This window comes from Tamandua tetradactyla, chromosome 2, assembly GCF_023851605.1.
Source record: "Tamandua tetradactyla isolate mTamTet1 chromosome 2, mTamTet1.pri, whole genome shotgun sequence".
NCBI classification, from domain to species: domain Eukaryota; kingdom Metazoa; phylum Chordata; class Mammalia; order Pilosa; family Myrmecophagidae; genus Tamandua; species Tamandua tetradactyla.
The window spans coordinates 92823275-92845231 of record NC_135328.1 but is presented as its reverse complement, the minus strand read 5'-3'; the positions used below and the strand labels follow the sequence as shown (position 1 = coordinate 92845231).

The following is a 21957-nucleotide window of genomic DNA, read 5'->3' as shown; positions in this document are numbered from 1 at the left end:
AAAGTAAAACTGACAAGACTCAATGAAAGATTGACCTTGAAATGGTGGGATATGGGGGGGGGGGGGGTGATCAAGGATGGCTCCTTGCCTCTGGCTTGTGTGAATCAGATATCTGGCAGGAGGGAGTGGGGAGGCTTCATTACAATAGGGACTACCGAAAAATAACCAGGTTTGCAGGAAAAGTCATGAATTTATCTCAGTTGCAGTTCGAAAAGTATATGAAAATCTCAAGAGGAGATGTTGTAACCAGTTGGATGTACTGGGACTTTCTGTTTTACTTGGATTCACCTAATAAGTGAAACCACAAAAATATCAGAAGAAAACTATGGGTGGATTCTTTCATAACCTTGTAGGGGAGATAATTTTCTCACCAGGCATTAAAATATGATACAAAATTTTGAAATATTATGGATTCACAGTAAATTTCCAAATTATGCATAGAGGTCCTGTATACCCTTAACCCAGTTTTCCCCGATGGTAATATATTCTATGACTTAGTACAATATCAAAACCAGAAAACTGATATTGGTACAGTACATAGACATTATTCAGATTTCATGGGTCTTAAAGGCACGTGTGTGTGTGTGTGTGTTACTATGCAACTTTATCATGGGTAGATTCATATAACCACCACCACAATCAAGATATACAGCAGTCCCACCACCACACAGATCCTTTGTGGTACACCTTTACAGTCAAACCCATCTCCCTACCCTCTTGCCACTCCATCCCTAACCCCTGAAACCACTAATCTGTTCTTCACCGCTATAATTTTGTCACCTGAGAATCTTAATGAAACCATACTGTATAATATAGCCTTTTGAAACTGGCTTTTGTCACTCTGCCTAATTCCCTTGAGATCCATCCAAACTGTTCAGTGCATCAATAGTTCATTCCTTATTGCTCAGTGGTATGCATAATGAGCGTACTACTGTTTGTTTAGCCATTCACCCATTTAAGGACTTTAGGGTTGTTTCTAATTTTTGACTATTAGAAATAAAGCTTATGTGAACATTAAAAAAAAAAAAAAAGAATCAAGGCTACTGGAACACAGTTATAAACAGTGTCAGGTGCTTCCCTGTAGCCACTCCAATATACCATAACCGTAAAAGGGTTATCTATATAATGTATAAGAATAACCTCCAGGATAACTACTCGACTCTGTTTAAAATCTCTCAGCCACTGAAACTTTATTCACATGTCTCATTTCTCTCTTCCTCCTTTTGGTCAAGAAGTCTTTCTCAATCCCATGATGCTGGGTCCCGGCTCCTCCTGGGGATTCCGTCCCATGTTGCCAGGGAGATTTACACCTCTGGGTGTCATGACCCCCTCGGGGGGGGGAGGGCAGTGAGTCACCTGTCGAGTTGGCTTAGAGAGAGAGGCCACATCTAAGCAACAAAAGAGGTTCTCTGGTGGTGACTCATAGGCCTAATTTTAAGTAGGCTTAGCTTCTCCTTTCCAAGAAGTTTCATAGCCCAAGATAGAGGGCTCAGCCTATTGAATTGGCTGTCCCTACTGCTTCAAACATATCAGGATTTCCCCAGATGGGGAAGCTTAACATTTCCTCCCTTCTCCCCAGTCCTCCAAGGGGACTTTGCAAATACTTTTTTTATTCTCTGCCCAAATTACTTTGTGATATATTGGGGCATCACACTAACCTGGACAAACCAACAAGATCTCAAGCCCTATTCAAGATTCCATGTAACTATGGTGTTCAAGTAAACTTGGCCATACAAGTTAAATTAGATAATATGCTACCCAAAATATAAATTTTGCACCAAATAAACATCTCTCCCTTTGGTCTCACATAGAAGCTGAAGTTTTAAACTATGTACCATATCACTCTTTACCCTATATTCCAATTTACCTTAGTCCTATCCAGATCTGCTTCATTCATATCGCTAGTCAGAAGGACTTCTGCTTTTATTTATTCAGTTTAATTAAGCAGTAGAGATTAGGAAATACTTACAGTTCTATACCTGGGAGTCGTTTTCTATAGGGTAGCATTATGTGGTCAATTAATTAAAACTATGTTAATTTCTTCATTGTGCCTTTATATGTTCCCACAAATTGAAATGCTGATCTAGTAAATATTTGTAGGTTAATTTCCTTTGTATTGTCACTATGCTGGTTTGAAAGGATGTATGTCCCCTAGAAAAGCCATGTTTTAATCTAAATCCCATTTCGTAAAAGCAGAATAATCCCTATTCAGTACTGTATGTAATTAGATCATCTCCCTGGAGATGTAACCCAATCAAGAGTGGTTGCGAAGATGGGTTAGGGGAGATGTGTCTCCACCCGTTTGGGTGGGTCTTGATTAGTTTCTGAAGTCCTATAAAAGAGGAAACATTTTGGAGAATGAGAGTGATTCAGAGAAAACAGAGCAGAAAAACGCAGCCACGAGAAGTAGAGTCCATCAGCCAGTGACCTTTGGCGATGAAGACAGAAAATGCCTCCTGGGGAGCTTCATGAAACAGGAAGCCAGAAGAGGAAGCTGACAGATGACACTATGTTCACCATGTGCCCTTGCAGATGAGAGAGAAGCTCTGACTGTGTTTGTCATGTGCCCTTCCATTTGAGAGAGAAACCCTGAACTTCATCGGCCTTCTTGAACCAAGGTATCTTTACCTGGATGCCTTAGATTGGACATTTCTATAGATTTGTTTTAATTGGGACAATTTTTCAGCCTTGGAACTGTAAAGTAGCAATGGATTAAATTCCCCTTTTTTAAAAGCCATTCCATTTCTGGTATATTGCATTCTGGCAAACAGCAAACTAGAACAGTCACCTAACCAACGAAGTGGGAGTACACATACTGGTTTAGGGATGTGCAGAATAAGGCTCTTTATAAGTAAATTTACCTTCTGATTTTTAAGAAATGCTTCTTAAGGTCACTATCACCTACTGAGCTACCTTTATAAATATTGCTCTATCCACCCTAGTTCAAGTATTTAAATTATTTATAATGAACATTTCCTCTCCTCTTTCAGGATAATTTACTGTAAAGGTCTTTCAGTTTGTTATATTAGAATAAATAATAACAGTGAATATATGTCAGCAAAATTACCCAAAACAAAAGACTATGTTATAATGAAATAAGCTTGAGCTTAGTTTGATGGGGGGGAGGGGTGTGTGGAAAGTATGAATATCAAAAACTACTCAGTATTTACTCCCAGATTTGGGTTGTTTGGTTTGATTGAACTGAATTTCAAAATAACTAGATGCTAAGTGTTTTGTGATGGTATAGTGACTTTAGAATGTTTCAAAATGACATTGAGAGAAAAGAATTTAAAAACTTTCACATTAATCAAATTCATATAACATGCATATCAAGAAACCTTAAATTTTTCAGATTATTCACATTCTTAGCAAGATGCACGTTATATCCCTAAATATTAAAATGTTACAATTTTATGAATTTTGTTTACTTTACATATGTTCTTCAAGTTAAGAAATTCATCTCTATCGTGCTTATATTAGATGGTATTTCTTAGTTGATGCAGGCCCTAAGTATGGTTTATTCTCTTTCAGTCTTTCAAATTTTATAAGGAATTTTATCAGAAAAATTTTATTTCCAACCAAAACATCAAATTTTTTCTAATATGGTTTTTAAAGTTGGTAATGGTCATTATTCCATTATAAAGCCTTTCTGTGCATAGCAAATTACTTCACACCTTATTTTAAATGTAACTGTAATAGACCTATAAAATGAGAGCTTTAAGAGCTCTAAGATCCCTTAGTCTACTTGTCTGTAACCTAAGATTTTGTGTACATGTAGTAGGAAGATACATGGCAGGAGAAGCAACTGCAGTTTACTGAAGTAAAGTAAGGTAGCTCTGAGCAGTGAACAGAATGACCCACAACTTTTAAATCTGAACCACCGGTAAATAACATTAATAAGTAGATCAGAGTAGAAAGAGATGGTATAGCAAACATGTTGCAGAAACAGCGGGTAGCTGAGAAGGCAAATTATCTGTTGTAAATGAAAATATAAGAACAAGCACTAAAAATACAAATGGAAGTACGTATGTGATGAAGACCTTGGCTGACCTTTTTTTTTTTATCCCCTTTCAAGCACAATGGTATACAGATGAAAATGTTTATAGTACTTTTAACAAAAAAAAAAAATCATAAATAAGTGGATAGTATTTTTTTAATGAAAAAGTTTAGAGCCCTTTAAGTATATATGAATCTCAGAGTATGAAATTTCTGGTAGCATGTAGAATAAGACTGTCAGCCAGAATTTACTTAATGAAATTAAAAACAATGGAAATTAAATGGGTCTCCCTAGGCCACATTGTCATGGCTGCCAGGTAAGGCATCCCCGCTGTGGGCGAGGGGCTGCACTACCATGAGTTCTCGGCACCTTGGGCCAAACTGCTCGACACTGACATTGAACAGAGACTGGCAAGACACTTCGTAACTGTAGGATTGGGTGTCACAGCTTTTGCATTTGCAGGTCGCTATACATTTCAGATGCGGAAAACTCTTGGACAAGTAATCACAGAAACCGCAAAGATTTCAACTCCTAGCTTTTCATCCTCCTATAAAGGAGGATTTGAACAGAAAATGAGTAGGCAAGAAGGTAGTCTTACTTTAGATGTAAGCTCATCTGTAACAAGGCCAAGATTAGAACAGTGCACAGAAGAATCATGATCTTGAATCACCCAGATAAAGGTGAATCTCCTTACTTAGCAATGAAAATAAACGAAGTGAAAAACTTGCTAGAATCAAAATACCAGTGAACAATGCTCAAGAACCACACTGAAGAAAAAAAATGGGAACGTTAAAAAAAAAAAAAGTCCTGCAAATTAATTATACTGTGGCCTTTACAATCTCCATACATATATTGACAACAATCATTTCTTCTACCACTATGCTATTTAACAATAAAAGATTGTCTTGCTTTTTATTATACTTTTATAGGACCCCCTTAAAATTATCCCCCTTTTCTTATTTTCTCTGTAATATTCATACATTTTAAGATTTTTCTTGTTAGTCCTAATCCCCCACCACCCCCACCCACACACATAAAGGAATGCAAAATCTGAGTATCAGTAATTCAGTTGGGTTTTGTAAACAACATGCAGAAATTTTTCCTTCTACTGTCATCTATGTCCCTTGTTTCCTTAAACGACTTTGGGGCTCCACCTACGTAAGGTGCTTTCAATGTTGTATGAACTCTGGCAGCTACCCTATGGGAAATCACCTGAAGCTTACTGGAACTCACTAAATGGTATTTTGTTAAGTAGTGGCTGGCACTTGTTAAAGAACTCTACTCTCTAAGACCCTATAGCTGAAGCATGAGAACTTGGAGAGCTGCTAAAAAGATGGAAGATTTACCAAATGTGCACTATGAGGAAAGGTGGAAAACAGCTGGGAGATGTCTAAGTTTGTATTCAATAATAATCTTTCAGTACTGTATGTTTATTCAAATATTCATTCTATTTATTGAATACCTCTGATGTATAAGGTATCGTAGTGGTTCCTTTGAGAATTAGGAATGTGAACCAGTCATGGCTCCTGACTCTTTAAGAACTTTCATTTAAAGAAAAGGTAAATCACATAAATAACATATACTATTAAGATAGGTATAGATTATCTGTTAAGGAAGTTCAAGAGAAGAAAAGAATACTTTAAACTGAATGCTTCAGGGAAGCCTTTGTGGAATAAGTGGCATGGAACTGGGCTTTAAAAAAAAAGTTAATGAGAGATACCATATGACTGATGAATCAGTGTTGTTTCCCTGAGATCAAAATTAGCAGAAACAGAATATATCTAACCAATGTGAATAGAGTGAAATGCTTCCCCAAAACAGTGACAGACAGATGACCTCAAAGAGCCAGCCCTGTGATTTATACTGCATTAATTCATTTCTCCATTAAACAGCCTCTGGTCCATCATCACTTTACTATTCCAGGGGAGGTTAAACAGAATTCAGTACTGTGTATCTGCAACATGACCATTATAACTCCTGGGTTCATTCCCATGAAACCAACCTACTATATTTCATCTAAAACTACATTTTTAAATATTCTAGATATGTCTTTGAATGTATGAATCCCTAAGTAGTTCAGGTGTTCTCCACAATGACACTATTGACATATTGGCCTGAATAATTCTTCTTTGTTGGGGGCCACCCCATGCATTGAAGGATGATGAGCAATATCCCTGGCTAGTACCATCACCTTTGTGATAACCAAAAATGTTCCCAGACATTGATAAATGTCCACAAGACCATCTCCAGTTGAGAGCCACTGTTATAAAGGTTTAATTATTATATTTTTCTTTTGGTGCAGAGAATAAGGGTCTGAATTGACATCAATCAAATCTTAAAGTCAAACACAGTTATCACTTTAAAGTCCTCATGCATGGTCCCATATCCTCCTACTTCAGTGTTTTTCATTTTTCTGCTCAGTTATCTTTCTACCTAGACTGTTCTAATCCCCATATCTAAGCATAATTCAAGCCAAGCGAAAATGTACGGTCCATTTTTGGTGCTTCCAGCAAAAATAATATAATGAGTAATCAGCAATGACCAAATCTGTCTTTTTCACTGCTACAGAGGCAGTGAAATATTTGTTGAATGAATGAAATAAATCACAGACTTTAAGGAAAATGAAAATAAACTGAGAAAGATAAGCCTAACACTCAGCACACTCAACTATGAAAATATTTAGTGGCTGTCTATCTGAAATACACAGGTGACACTTCTTCTTCTGCCTAATTGTTTTGCTGAAGGTTGCTTTAAAATTGAATTTTTATAGATATAGCTATCGTAAGTGTTTTAAGTGTTTATGAGCATATGCTCTTGGTAAATTCAAGAACCCTCAATTTGGGGTTGGAAAGAGAGTAAAAAGAAAGTTATTTGCAGAATCAAAGACCATCTTGATTCTTAAGAAAAAATAATTGAATTCTCTAGTAAAACCAATTAAAATACTTAACTCTGGGAAGATGGCTGACTAGAGCAGCTTGAGATATGTCCTGCTCCATGGAAAAGTTAGAGAAGGGACAAGAGGGTGACTGAGGCAGCAATTTGGGAGTGCGGCTGACCTGGGAGAGCCTTCTCCACCACATGCAGCAGCCCTGGTTGCACAGGCCAAGGAAATGAGAGGCAGAAAGCTGGAGCCTGGTGTGGAGGCACAGAGCCTGTGGGAGTGCACAGACGGGTATGCGGGACTAGAATGTAAACCAGGCCGTGTTCCTTGGGCGTGCTACCCTCACCAGCGGACCCCACACCCCATGCACCTGAACCCTGTCATCTGCTCTCATTCCCCAAGTTCCAGGCGCCCCCACCCCACCAACCCCCAGTGCACGTATTTGCCCCACACCCCCACCCCAAGTGCAGACCAACCCACCTCTTCTACACCTTTCCCAAGCACTACCCCCCCCTCCTTATTTCCTGCAGGCTGTTACCAGTGCATAAAGGTTGCAGGCACTGACCTCCATACCTGGGCTACCGTAGCAGTGCCCCCCGCAGCCACCTCCCCCCACTGCCACCACCACCACCTGATCCCAACTTCGCCACCACCCCCTGCCACCACCCCACCCCATCCCCGCCCTAAGTGTCACACAGCCTCACCCCCCCCCCCCCGAGTGCAGCAAATCCATTTATGGCACCCCCAGACCCACGCATGCGCACAAAGGGCCCTGTGCCTTAGACCAGCTACATCCTCCCTGGCTGCTGGGCGCCCATGTTAACAAGCATAAGAGTAACATCCTCAACCTGCGCGCAAACCTTCCCTGAAAGAAGTCACAGTACTGAGTGCTCCACCCTGTGCCCTGATCCCTGCTGCACAACCATCCCACAAACACAAGACCTTAGACTGCTGAAAGAAATCAACTCCCCAAAGTAAATCAATCAAGATATCTACATATGACAAAGACAGCAGAAAATTACTAAGCATATTGCAATGCAGACATAGCCCTGCCTAAAGACCAAATTAAAACACCTGAGGAGACACAAACACTGGAACAACTAATCAAAGATGTTCATACAACTCTACTTAATAAAATAAGCACGACAGCAAATGACATAAAGGAGACCAAGAAGACAGTAGAAGAGTACAAAGAGGAATTTGAAAGAATAAATAGAAAAATAGTGGAAATCACAGAGATTAAAGACTCTGTTGACCAAATAAAAAACATACAATACCAGATTTGAAGAGACAGAAGAAAGAGTAAGTGATATAGAGGACAGGATAATTCACTTCGAAGACTCAAAACAGCAAATGGCAAAAAAAGATGGAAAAAACTGAATGGTAACTCAGGGAAATGATAGAAAAAATAAAGCATGCAAATATAAGAATCATTGGTATCCCAGAAGGAAAAGAGAGGAGTAAAGGGCTAGGAAGAGTGGCTGAGGATATAATGGGGGAAAACTTCCCAACCATCACAAAGGACATAAATATACAAGTCAAAGAAGCTAAAAAAAACTCCAAACAGAATAAATTCAAATAGGCCTTCCCAAAGGCACATACTAATCAGTTTGTCAAATGCTGAAGAGAAGCAGAAAACCTGAAAGCAGCAAGAGAAAAACAATCTACTACATACAAGGGAAATCAAATAAGACTGAGTTCAGACTACTCAACTAGCACCCTGGAGGCGAGAAGGCAGTGGTATGATATATTCAAGATCCAGAAAGAGAAAGACTTCCAGCCAAGAGTTCTGTACCCAACCAAATTGTCCTTCAAAATTCAGGGAGAGATTAAAGTTTTCACAGACAAGTCCTGAAAGAATTTGTCAACAAGTGACTGGCCCTACAAGAAATACTAAAAGGAGTTCTGCCGGCTGAAAAAAAAAAGACAGGAGAGGGAGGTCTGGAGGAGGGCACAGAATTAAAGAGTACCACTAAGGGTAATTTCAAGAACACAAAAGAAAGAGGGAAAAGAATATATAGATCTGACAAATAAAATTAAAAAGATGGTGGAATCAAGAAATGCCTTTTCAATAATAACTCTAAATGTTAATGGACTAAACTTACCAATTAAAAGATACAGATTGGCAGAATGAATTAAGACACATAATCAAGCTATATGCTGCCTACAAGAGGCTCATTTTAGACACAAGGAGACAAACAGATTGAAAGTGAAAGGATGGAAAAAGATTTCCCACAAAAATGTAACCAAAAGAAAGCATGAGTAGCTATACTAATAAAGGACAAAATAGACTACAAATGTAAGGACCTCATAAGAGTCAAAGAAGGACACTATATACGAATTAAACAGTCAATTCACCAAGAAGATATAACAATCATATTTGTTTATGCGCCCAATCAAGGAGCTCCAAGGTACATGAGACAGACATTGGCAAAACTGAAGGGAGCGATAGATGTTTCAACAATAATAGTAGGAGATGTCAATACACCACTCTCCTCTATAGACAGAAGATCAACAAGGAAATAGAGAAGGTAAATAACTTGATAAATGAATTAGACCTAACAGACATATATAGGTAATTGCACCCCAAAGCACCAGGATATACATTCTTCTCTAGTGCTCATGGAACATTCTCCAGGATAGGTTATATGCTGGGGGACAAAGCAGGTCTTTATAAATTTAAAAATACTGAAATTATTCAAATCCCTTTCTCTGATCACACTGAGATGAAGCTGGATCTCAATAACCACTACAGAATGAGGACATTCACAAATACATGGAGATTAAATAACACACTCTTAAACAACCAGTGGGTCAAAGAAGAAATTGCTAAAGAAATCAGCAGCTACCTGGAGATGAATGAAAATGAGAATACATCTTATCAGAATTTATGGGATGTGGCAAAGGCTGTGCTGAGGGGGAAATTTACTGCCTTAAATGCCTATATTAAAAAATAAAAAGAGCAAAAATCGAGGACTTAGCAGCTAACCTGGAGAAACTTGAGAAAGAACAGCAAACTAACCCCAAAGCAAATAGAAGAGAAATAACAAAGGTTAAAGCAGAGATAAATGAATGGGAGAACAAAAGAACAATAGAAAGAATCAATAAAACCAAAAGTTGGTTCTTTGAGAAAATCAGTAAAATCTATGGATCACCAGCAAGGTTGACAAAGAAAATAGAGAGAGGATGCAAATAAAATAAGAAATGAAAGGGGGGTTCATTATCTCATTAACACAGACCCTGAAGAAATAAAGAAAGGAAAACTCTCTAATGAACACAGATTCAAAGATTCTCAACAAAATACTAGCAAACTGAATCCAACAACACATTAAAAGAACTATATACCATGACCAAGTGGGATTTATACCAGGAATGCAAGGATGGTTCAACACAAAAAAATCAATTAATGTAATACAGCACATTAACAAAACAAAAGGAAAAAATTGCATCATCATCTCGGTTGATGCTGAAAAAGCATCCTTTATGATTTTAAAGATCAAATCAAGGGATCTCCTGGTTCTGTCCTCTAATGCCTTTAGAACCATATTAGCAATGTCAATAAGAGTTTTTATAGCTTTTGGAATATGTTTGATATCTCAATTTTAATTAACAATAAGTAAAAACAAGAAACTACACACATCAATAGCCTGTCTTGCTACCTGGAGGATTACCTGTACATGTCTTTAATATGTTTTGTATGTTCTTATTGTTTGAAGGGAATTTTTTTAGATCTGTGGATTACAGTTTTTTCAATCTTATTTTACAAATTTCTTCTCTATGAATAATAGATTTTTGTAGATTGAGAAACTTAAGGCATTTTGCCATTAGGTAATGAAAAACAATCAATGAAATCCACCATATTAATATGATAAAAATCCTAAAGCTAACATCATATTTAATGGTGACATAATGAACACTTTCCCCTTGGGATCTGAAAAAAGGCAAGGGATGTCCACTCTCTAGTCAACCTTGTACTGGAGGTCCTTGGCAGTGAAATAAGGGGGAAACATACAAAAGAAAGAAAGGACATCATATTGGAAAGGAACAAATAAAGCCATCTTTACTCAAAGATGTCATGACTATGTAGAGAATCCTAAGAAATCTACCAAAAAAAAAGCTACTAGAATAAATGAGTTTACAGTATTGCAGAATGGCCAAAATACAAAAGTTAACTGTTTCTATATATCAGTAACAAACAGGAAAAAAATGAAATTTTTAAAAATATCATTTACAATCACATAAAAAATAAAATAGGGATACCTTTAATAATATATGGCAATACTGTACAATAAACTATAAAATATTGCTGAAATGAAAGATGACCTAAGAAATCCATGTTCTTGGATCAGAAAACTCAACTGTCCTCAAGCTGATCTGTAGATTCAATAGAATTCCAATAATCCCAGCGAAATTTTATGAAAATTACAAGCTGATTCTAAAGTGTATATGGAAACACAAAAGGCCAAAATAGCCAGTAAAATTTTGAAAAACAACAACGCTGGAGGACTTACACCACCTGATATCAAGACTTACAAAAAGCTATAGTAATCAAGATAGTGTGGTACTGATATAAAAACAAACATAAAGATTAATGGAATAGAAGACAGAGTCCAGAAATAAACCCACTTATATATATGGCAAATTGATTTTTGACAAGTGTGCTGAGGTGACTGGAGGAAAGTATAGTCTATACAATAAATGTGCTGGAACAATTAGCCATTTGACTAACAAAACAAAAACCTTGGCTCCTATTTCATGCTACACAAAAGTGAACTCAAAATGGACCACCGATCTATTATAAAAGTGAACACTACAGGGGTGCAATGATAGTTCAATGGTAGAATTCTTGCCTGCCATGAGGGAGACCTGAGTTCGATTCCTGGTCCATGCACGTCCAAAAAACAAAAATTCAACAAATGGTGCTGCAATAACGGGATACTCGCATGGAAAAATAATGAAATGTGACCCCACCACACAGCATACAAAAAAAAAAAAAAGAACACTAAAAAAACTCTAGGAAAAAAACATGGGAGAAAATCTTTACAACCTTGAGGAAGGCAAAGATTTGTTTCATGTAAGACACAAAATCACAAATCATTAAGAAAAAAACTGATAGACTGAATGCCATCAAAATTAAAATTTTCTGCTCTTCTAAAGACAGTTAAGGAAATGAAAGAGCAAGCCATAGAATGGGAGAAAATACCTGCAGTGCATATATCTGATAAAGAACCTATATTCCTGAATATAAAAAGAACTTCTTACAATTCATTAATAAAAGAGCCAATTAAAATGGAAAAATATTTGGACACCTCAAAAAAGAAGATATGTAAATAGCCAATAAGCATATAAAAAGAAGCTCAACATCATTAGTTTTCAGGGAAATACAAACTAAAGTTACAGTGAGATAACAGAACACTCTCACTGGAATGGCTAAAATTTGACAATTCTAAATTTTGATAAGGATGTGAAGCACCTGGAGCTCTCAGACATTATTGGTAGGACAATCAATTTGGTTGAAAATCTCTTATGAAGTTAAACTTATACCTACCATATGCCACAGCAGTGTCACTCCTACATAATTACCCAAGAGAAATACACGTCTACCAAACTAAAAGTTACACACGAATGTTCATAGATGCTTTAGACCTAATATGTGATACTATGACAAAAAAAAAAAAATGAAGGCATAAACTACGGTTTCATGCAACAATCTGGATATATCTCAAAAACATTATGCTAAGTGAAATGATCTAGATTCCATTTACATAAAATTCTAGAAAAGACTTAAGTATAGCGACAACAGTTGCATAGGGCCAGGATTGACTGAAAACGGGCATGAGGAGCTTTTGGGAGTAAGGAAAATATTATACATCTTGATTGTGGTGATGGTGGTTATATGGATGCATTCATTTGTGAAAATTCATCAAACTGGTCCTTAAAATGAGTACATTTATTGCATAAAAATTATACCTCAAATAAAATTAATTTTTAAAACTGAGAATGCAAGATCTACTTGCATTTCTTGCAAACCAGTAAACCAAACTGTAGCTAACTTAAGATGAAATTTATTTTGAAAATGTTTGGAGGAGCTCAAAGAAATGAATAAAAGCTAAAAAAAAAATTTGACCTTGGCATGCAAAAAACAAAAATTAACAAAAACAGTTGTAAAGGGTCTATGTACTTAATGGGTAATCTCTTCTGAATACTTCTGTAAGAATGAGTTCATTCCAACTCTTTCATCAAAATTCCAGAAAGAGTCTGATGACTTAGACTGAATTGAGGACCTCATCTCTGTTCAGAGGAAAACAGGGCCCTTTGATTAGGAATCCAACCAAAATTACATGTGTAGAAAAGTAGCTCCCAAAGGAAAATCAAAGTAGTTTTATACATAGAGCAGGGGAAAACAAAAGATGCGTATTCTGTTATATTTCTTACCTGCCCGACATCCATACACATCTGCTAGACATACATAAAATTTCAAAAATACAATTATCAAATGCAGTAACATTTTATCAGGAAAAATTTAATTCTTTTAACAGCCTGGTCAATAAAACATACATATAAAGCACAGGTTTAGCTGTTTTCATTTCTGTTATTTCTAACCACAGTCATTATTATGAGTTTTATAAAAGGCTAATTGTTCACATTTCTTTCTTAATCAGTCTATGAGATGACTCTAGCAAGTTTTAACAAAATAAACACGATCCTTATTCTCTATGGAGCGCAAAACCTAATAGTGGATACAGTTAAACAGTGTTAATTCTTTGTGAGAGGGCTATGATGAGGGAAATGCAAGATCTATAGGAACACATAAAAGGGATGCAATACAAGCTATAGTCCTGGAAATGTAAGTGTTTCCAACCCCAGAGATGTTTATTTTAAAAATAATAATCATTGATCTGAAGTTGAGAACTTGCAATACAGGATTACTCTTCACTACAAGCTTATTGGGAACTGCTCATTTCTCATTTAAATCACTCATCCCTAGAGCTGTCCTCAGCAATCACTAAGCATCTTCAGCCTATCAGAGGGTTCCAATATTCAAACTCTAAAGAGTGCTCTAATTCAAATACTCCTTGCACACAATTACGTATAACTTCAACAATGATTGGTTATTTATCATCACTGATTAGTCTTCCATATATGGATGCTTGGAGAAAAGAACCATCTCATCAAAATAGCAGGGTCAAACCTCCTCCATCAATCACAGTGCTCTTGCTCCATCTAAAAATCATTCCAAACACATAATTGCAGGTACTTATTAATCATTTTGAGTGCCCAGCTAAGATGAAACCCATTTGTCATCCTTGCCTAAATCAATTAAGGACCACTTTCTGAACCACTGTCAGGTGCTTTATCATTCAACCTTTGTCAAGAACACAGAAACCACAGATTTTTAAAAACAGATTTTAATATAAGAAATTGATTAGGTTTAACCTAAAGGACTGTAAAGGGAAAAGTAGAACGCTGAGGCAAAACAGAGGTAAAAACTTTAGGAAACAGCTACAATGTCTAAACAAAGGAAAGAAGTTGAGATTATCAAGATCAAAAGCTTGGAGGATGGCACCCATGGAGCTGGAACCCAGACCTCTGAGGAAAGGGTACTGCCCAGCTGATGCTTGGATATCAGGAGCTTGGCAGAGCTGGGATTCAGACCTTTGAGGAGGAGGCACCAATCAACTGGTGCTGGTATGTCTGAGGGAAGGTGCTGAGACTGGTTCTGGGAGTTGAGAATAAACCGGAAATCGCTACTACGGTGTGCAGAAATGCTGTTTTAGGTGATGCTGAGAATAGAAGGCAAAAGTGGAAGACTTCTCCCTTTAGTACCCCCTACTGGCAGAACCTAACAGGAAGCCAGCTAGTAAAGGATAAGGTTTACAGAATCCAAATGTGGGCATCATAAAGCAGGGTAAAGACTAGGAGATATGGGGCTGAGAGCCAATAGATTAATAACCAATACATACGCCAAACAAAATAAAGCAGAGGTGAAAAAAAAGAACTCCAAACAAAAATGCAAGGGTAATTTCTGCTCATGATTTTATTGACATATTAAGAGTACTGGGAAAGATAGAGGATTAATATCTTGATCTTCAGCTCTACCACTAATTATCAAGTAACTTAACATTAAAGAGCCTTAACAAGTTCCTTAATAGCAAGGTCTCTCAGCTTTCAGTTATTTTTTTTCTTCCGCTTATGGAATTGCTCTAAGGATTCCATAATATAAATGTGAATTCTATCCAAATGTACAAAATCATTATTAGCATAATTCTATATATCAAAAGACAGACACTAAGCCCTAACATAAAATTATTAAAATATAGGGAAAGTATACAGCTATGCAAATAACATACTTGGTTACTTTTATGACTTCAAATTTGGACTTTTGATGTAGATATATCAACAGTTATAAGGCCAGTGATACACTGACCTAAGTGCATCACTGTATTTTGGCCTAAACATGGGCTATTCTGAATTAATGGTATATTTTCATCTAATTCCTAGGAGATACAATCTGCCATTTTGTATCTAAACAGCTCCTTAGATTTACAAAGATAATGGAAAGTAGACTGCACTTTGGAACAAAAATTTTCAAAACATATTTATACACTGGAAGAGTATATAATGTAGATAATACGTAGAAAAGAAATTGTCCTAAGAATTAACAGGGCCAAAAAGAAATTTAAAAAATTAAGTGAAAGAATGTTACAGCATATATTTGGGAAAGAAACTACAGAAAGAAATTTCAACTGATGCTTACCACTAATATATGGGTGGAAAGTGGGAATAACTTTCTATAGGTTGAATTCTGCTATAACTTATAGCACTTAAAGTAGAAAAATTCACCAAAAATTTAGTGTTTAACATCTACATTGAGTTGAGATATGCAAGTACATAAATAGCAGAATTTCAACAACATCCATACAGTGGTTCTCGAAATTTGGTATACTTCAGAAAGACGTGCAGAGCCTGTAAAAAACATAGATTTCTGGACCCCATACTCAGAGTTTATGATTCAGTAGGTCTGGGGGTGGCATTTCTAAGAAGGCCCTTAGGTGATGCTGATGCTGATGCTGCTGATTTGGTCAAGGACCACACTCTGAGAACCACTGCTAGAGATTTCTGAATAATATTGAGAATTATGCATTGATTCACGTATCAGTATCTTCAAAGTAAAGGCAGGGTGTCTTAGAAAGATTTTACATCTATACCTAAAGATATTCATAGAATTCTCTTTAAGTCCTCAAGAAAATTGTGAAGAAAATCTGACCAATTACTATAATAAAACTCGAGGAACTGACAGTGTACCTATTATTAAAGTACAAGGTCTCTTATCAGAAGTGCTAGTTAGTTAGTTATTTTTAAGTTGGTGGGACAGAGGTATTGGCACACTGACGTAAGCCAGCATATATTTGGGAAAGAAACTACAGAAAGAAATTTCAACTGATGCTTACCCACTAATTGCCAAGGGGCATCAATCTATTTGTCATACAGAGAGAATGCAGAACATTCCATAATCTATTTAAATGCAGCAATGGCAAGAAAGAACAGGTAACTCTTAGATGTACGCACCTCCAATAACATCTGCAAATATAAAAAATATATTTAAAATAAGGATCGCCAAGGAAAATACTAAGATTCCTATGACTACCATATTGTCAAGTGCTTGCAAGTACATTCAGATATTGCTCACAGCACAGAACCTACAAGCACAACTACCAAAAAAAGTAAAAAATAAAATAAATATATTAAGCTTTTATTAAGGTAGTATAATTCCTATGGTGGTTAGTATGACTCAGTCACAACTGATGGTGTGTTTTTCTTTATGTTTTTAGAATCAATATAAGGAATGCACGCAATGCTAAGTTCTCTTTTTGTACATCCTCTAAGACAACATTTTTCTGAATATCCTCTGCGTTTTCTTTGGGGATGATTCCCCCAAAACAAATTGCTTAAGTTTTTTATTTTGTTCATATTTTTCTTCTGAAATTCCACAATCTCATGAATATATGGATTGATATTATGTAATGAGGGAAATTCTCTTGTCTTAGCAGGTGGCAACGTGTCTTTTTTAGACTGATATTCAGGCAGTGACTGCACCTCCACAGTGTTTATTGTTTTGTCCAGAGAGGCAGCATTAGAGACTGTTGAGACAAAGAAAAAAAATCCTACTTTATTAAAATCCTCTTTAGATGAAAATTTAAACAAAACAGTAGAATGCTAAAGTCAGCCAATTATTGAAAAAACAAGAAATCACATTTTAAATAAGGAATAGAGAGAATGGTTATTAAAAAACAGTTTATGTTTATAACCAAAATAGTTGTAGGTAGACTATTTTATACTTTAAAAAACTTAGAAACCTTTGTATATTATTTTGTATTAACATTTTTATTGAGATATAATTGATATGCCTTAAAATTCAGCATTTTAAAGTGTACAATTCAGTAGTTTTTAGTGTATTCACAGGGTTGTGCAATTATCACCACTATCTAACTCCAGGATATCGCCATCAACTCAAAAGAGAAGCACTGTCTCCATCAGCATTCATTCTCATTTCTCCCTTCCCCCAGTCCCGGACAACCACCATTCAGTTTCTGGCTCTATGTCATGGAAATGGAATCATACAATATGTGGATGCTTGTGTCTGGTTTTTATCATTTAATTTATTTTCAAGGTTCAACCATATTGTAGCACCTTCATTCCTTTTTACATCTGAATAATATTCCATTGTATGGATATACTACATTTTGTTTATCCATTCATCAGTTGATAGGCATTTGGCTTGTTTCTACTTTTTGGTTATTGAAAATAATACTGCCATGAACGTTTATGTACAACTTTTCTGAGAATATATGCTTTCACTTCTTTTAGATATACAGCTAGGAGTATAATTGCTGAATCTTATGCTAATTTTATGCTAATTTTATGTTTAACTTTTTAAGGAACCGCCAAACTGTGCTCCCCAGTGTCTGTACAATTGATGTACAAAGGCTTTAACTTCTTTATATGCTGGAGAATACCTGTTATTCTCCACTTTTTGATTACAGCCAAGGATCCCAGTGGGTGTGAAATGGTATCTCATTGTAGTTTTGATTTGCATCTCCCTAATGACTACTAATATTGAACATCTTTTCACATGCTTACTGACTATTTGCATATCATCTTGGCGGAAATGTCTATTCAAATCCTTTGCCCATTTTTTAAACTGGGTTGTCTTTTTATGCATATTCTACAATTAAGTGATTGTAGAAACTATTTTGTTCTTCAATGAAATATAAAAAAAATGGAGGAGTGGTGATATGCTTAAGGTACAGTGAACTGACTTGTTGGTAACATCAGTTAATAGTCAATCTCCTCTTAACTCATTCAGTTATTCTGGAAAGAAAATAACTTCAGAAGGTAATTATTCAGAAACTTGTTAGACTTCCATCATGATCTTTGCCCATCTACAGTCCCTTCTAGGAGAACATACATATTTGTCTACAGCTCCTGCTATAGAAACAACCTCTGGCAGCTATGTTCTGAACCATGTGATTCCAACCTTATACCACAATCAAATAGACCAGAGGTTAGCATCTTACCCCAAAGAAACCAATCTATTACAGTGGCCAACAATCCATGCTATGCGAAAATAATGAATTGACCCAATCAGTTTTCTTCTCTTTGAAATTATAACTAAGAAATAATGAGAAAATGAGGTGTTCGTGAGAACCAAAAGGGTAGAGTACTCTGCAAGGCTTACCACTACAAGCTAAAGTCATAAAGTAACACACATACAGAAAGAAGCAAAAATTCAGAGAGAGGAAGAGAGGTGATTTTTAGTGCTGATATAATTCCTAAGGCTTTGCAGAACCTTTCCAGGTCCATTTCTAAACCTTATTTGTTTTTACAATAACCTTCCCTTCCCCGTTTTCTTCAGGTTATTAAGGCGAATCCTGTCTGTTGCAGTTAAAGAGTTCTATCAGAACACTCTTTAATAACTCTGTATTTAATAAATACCTAAGCTGAACTATGGAACATTAAACATTTGATAGATATTAAAAAACAAGTAGCCAATAAATAGTAGTCATTGAAGACAGATAACTATGTAATCAATTAAAATGTATCATACTGAGTATACCGAAGGGAAAAGGAGAATTGGGTTGTCTTGGCAGGTTGAAGAAAGGGTTTTGTGTATAAAGTATGCCGTGTTCTGTGACTTAAAGGGAAAAATAGGCAGCTGAGAAGGACTTTCATGAATGAAGATGATTAGGGATTAGTTAACTAAAAGCTACATGTTAAAATGGGGAGGCACAACTAAAGCTGTACTTTAAAGCGAAACAAGCTGTACTCATTAGGAAACAAAAAAGGTTAAAAATATGTATTCAATTCAATGAATTTGAAAGAGCAACAGAAAAAACCTAAAGGAAAGAAAACAATGAAATACAGAACCACAATGAAAAATATAAAAAAGGTTAAGAAAATCAAAACTTAGTTCTCTAAAAAGATTAACCGAATAGATAGAACTGTGGGCAGATTACTCATGGAAAAAGAAAGAAAATGAAAATGAAAAAAATACAGTGGATAAGAAAGGAAATAACTACAGATACAACCAAAATTCTTTTTATAAATAATAAGTGCTTAAGCCAGAAGTAAAAACCTAAAATTGTGGAATTGTAACCCAAATCAAATTCTGAAATCTGTTCTACAAATAACTGTTGCAATGTGCTTTGAAATTTCTTGCTTTTTTGTATATGTTATTTTTCACAAAAAGGAAAAAAAGTCGATTGTGATTATAAATGCACAGCTATATGATGATACTGTGAACTACTGATTGTACACTTTGGATGATTACATGGTATGTGAATATATATATATATATATATATCAATAAAAAAATAATTTTTTTAAGAAGATCAAAGGAGAAGGTTGAGTTATAAAAGAGAAGATAGGATTTAACAAATGAGTATGACTCCTTAATTATTATAATATTTCTTTTATTCTCCATTGTCTTGGAGTGGCCAGAAGAAGAAACCTAAAATAGTGGAACTGTAACCCATACCAAACTCTGAAATCTATTCTATATCTAATTGTTGTGGTGTGCTTTGAAATTTATCGCTTTTTTGTACATACGTCATTCATAATAAAAAAAAATCTATTGAGCATTAAAAAGATAGTTATTTAAGTGGGCAAGGGAATAAATGAATAAAAGTGTTTTTTTTTAATTCTGCTGAAAAGTGACAGAATAGTTCTTTTCTATTATGAACACCTCAAAGATCAAAACTTTTTATTTCATCTCTGTGTCTACTGCAACTTGCAAAACCTAACTTACAGAAGTTCTTTGACAAGTGTCCACTAAATTAAAGGGGTCTTCATGCCATTCAGGTTGCACCCTACACTAGGTGTCCACATCAGGGGCACAGTTTTCACAGTAGCATTCTGTTATTTGAAACATTTTTGTCATTTTATTATAATTTGTCAAATCCTCAGTTGGGCCACCTGATATTTAACATGCTAATCTTTTGGTTAAAGGCAATAAAGCAACTTGTTCTAAAAAATTTACATAATTACTAAATCATGACAATTATTCAAAAGATAGGAGAAAGTGTCTTGTTCTAAAAAGGTCAATATATATCACTGCATTTTAACTTATATAAAGAATGAAGTCAATAGTACCAAGGGCTTGTTGGTATAACAAAACATAAAATAACCATGTTTCTCAAGAAGGACTTGTTTTATGACTTCTGAACTATAAGTAGGTAATTTTTAAAAAATGTATCAGTGTTAGAGCACACAAACTAAGTTTACAGTTCTTATGGATTGGTCATTTGTTTATGGTGCCAGAAAGGTAGTGCTGAGCTCCTATGTTAAAGAGAGTTTTTTTTTTTAGTGACACAAATCAACCATGCAATAACTAAAATTCATTTACTAAATGTAATCTATTTGATTTAAATTAAAATTAAATATCCACTTTTATAAAGAAAAAAAGAGTGCTTATACATTTAAAAATCTAGATTAAGTGGATGAATTCCTAAAAAACACAAGATGCTAATACTGGCACATGGAGACACATAAAACTTAAACTCACCAAAAATATTCAAAGAAATGTCTTCGGTAGGCATAGTGATGCCCTCCAAAATCAATCATTATACCTTATCACATTATCAGATACCCATCTCTTTCAACTAATCTTCCCTTTCACTTCATGAGAAAATTGAAGCAATCAAAAAGAACTTGAATTTGCTCCCTTTACCTTTTAAAAACTCATCTCTTAACATCTGTACCATATATTTTGCCTTCCTATCTATTTCCAAAGATGAATCATTCCCTCAACAGCCAATTCTTACACTTATGTACTAGATCTCAACTTCTGCCTACTCAGGAACATCACTCAGCAATCTTTCCTTATACCCTGCAACTTCAGTTTTTCACTTCTGTTGAATAACTCCCCTCAGCAAACAAATTTATTTCTCACTTAAAAGGAGAAACACTTTTCTTGGTCCCACTTATCCTGCCAGCTACAACACTGTTTCTTTTCTCTCCTCTGTAGCAAAACTCCTTGATAGCTTTCTCTATTCATTAATTTCATATCTTTCCTTTCATTTCATCTTAAACCCACTCAAATAAGGCTTTTGGTTCCAGCCCTCCATAAAAACTTTTATCCAGTTCACAAATTATCTCCATGTGGCTAATATTCAACAGCCAACTCTCATTTTTACTTGACTTATCAAAAACACTTCTCCTTGATATACCTTCTTCACTTGGTTTCCAGGACACCACACAGTTGGTTCTTCCTACTTGACTAATTGCTCCTTTTTGCATCCTTTGCAGGTTCTTATCCTTCTCATCAACTTTGTAACACTGGGGTCTGCTTTAGTTTGCTAAAGCTGCTGGAATGCAGCTTTTTAAAGGAGGAAATAGTTAAGCTGCAAGTTAACAGTTTTAAAGCCCTGAAAATGTCCAAATTAAGGCACCAAGAAGAGGTTACCATCACTCAAGAAAGGCTAGTGCCATCTGGAACATCTTTGTCAGCCAGGAAGGAAGACCTGGCTGGCATATGCTGATTCCCTTGCTTCTGGGCTCCACTGCTTTCCACCTCTGT

General features: G+C 35.7%; 1 protein-coding gene and 1 pseudogene across 1 annotated transcript in view; one reads left to right on the top strand and one right to left on the bottom strand.

Moving 5' to 3' along the window:
* Positions 1 to 4302: 4302 nt before the first annotated feature.
* LOC143661099 (dnaJ homolog subfamily C member 15-like) lies at positions 4303 to 4802 on the top strand (annotated as a pseudogene).
* An 11814-nt stretch (positions 4803 to 16616) lies between these two features.
* Positions 16617 to 21957, bottom strand: part of INSL6 (insulin like 6) — a 32163-nt gene continuing 26822 nt past the window's right edge. Inside the window, exon 2 of the mRNA XM_077148264.1 lies at positions 16617 to 17020. Within this exon, the coding sequence (XP_077004379.1) occupies positions 16662 to 17020 (359 nt within the window). The 3' untranslated portion in view covers positions 16617 to 16661. The remainder of the gene's footprint in view (positions 17021 to 21957) is intronic.